Source organism: Aptenodytes forsteri, unplaced genomic scaffold (genome assembly GCF_000699145.1).
Source record: "Aptenodytes forsteri isolate BGI_AS27 unplaced genomic scaffold, ASM69914v1 Scaffold657, whole genome shotgun sequence".
Lineage (NCBI taxonomy): Eukaryota > Metazoa > Chordata > Aves > Sphenisciformes > Spheniscidae > Aptenodytes > Aptenodytes forsteri.
Genome location: NW_008795019.1, coordinates 64,178 through 64,700, shown reverse-complemented (window position 1 = coordinate 64,700; position 523 = coordinate 64,178). Strand labels below are relative to the sequence as shown.

At 65.2% G+C, this 523-nt stretch overlaps 1 protein-coding gene across 1 annotated transcript in view; it reads left to right on the top strand.

Moving 5' to 3' along the window:
• LOC103895995 (ATP-dependent 6-phosphofructokinase, muscle type) overlaps window positions 1–514 on the top strand; it is a gene marked incomplete at its 3' end in the record, with an annotated part of 6,983 nt that extends 6,469 nt beyond the window's left edge. Inside the window, exons 8-9 of the mRNA XM_019471116.1 lie at window positions 11–197; window positions 344–514. Of these exons, the coding sequence (XP_019326661.1) occupies window positions 11–197; window positions 344–514 (358 nt within the window). The remainder of the gene's footprint in view (window positions 1–10; window positions 198–343) is intronic.
• Window positions 515–523: the final 9 nt, after the last annotated feature.

The window sequence follows — 523 nt, the reverse complement described above, 5'->3', positions numbered from 1 at the left end:
GGCCCCGGGCCCCGCGGCGACACCCCCTGCCTCGCTGCCCGCAGGCTTTCACGGGCAGCCTGGAGCTGATGGAGGGGAGAGCCAAGTACGAGGAGCTCTGCATCCCGCTCTGCATCATCCCCGCCACCGTCTCCAACAACATCCCCGGCTCCGACTTCAGTATCGGCGCCGACACCGCGCTCAACACCATCACCACGGTGCGGCCCCGCACTCAACCCCCTCCCCGCTTAACGACAGCAACACCCGTTAACCTAAATCCCTTTTTTACACCCCGATTCTTCTCCCTCCCCAGACCTGTGACAGCATCAAGCAGTCGGCGACCCCGATTCTTCTCCCTCCCCAGACCTGTGACCGCATCAAGCAGTCGGCGGCCGGGACCAAGCGCCGCGTCTTCATCATCGAGACCATGGGCGGCTTCTGCGGCTACTTGGCCACCATGGCGGGGCTGGCGGGCGGCGCCGATGCCGCCTACATCTACGAGGAGCACTTCAACATCCACGACCTGCAGGTTGGGGGGACCCTC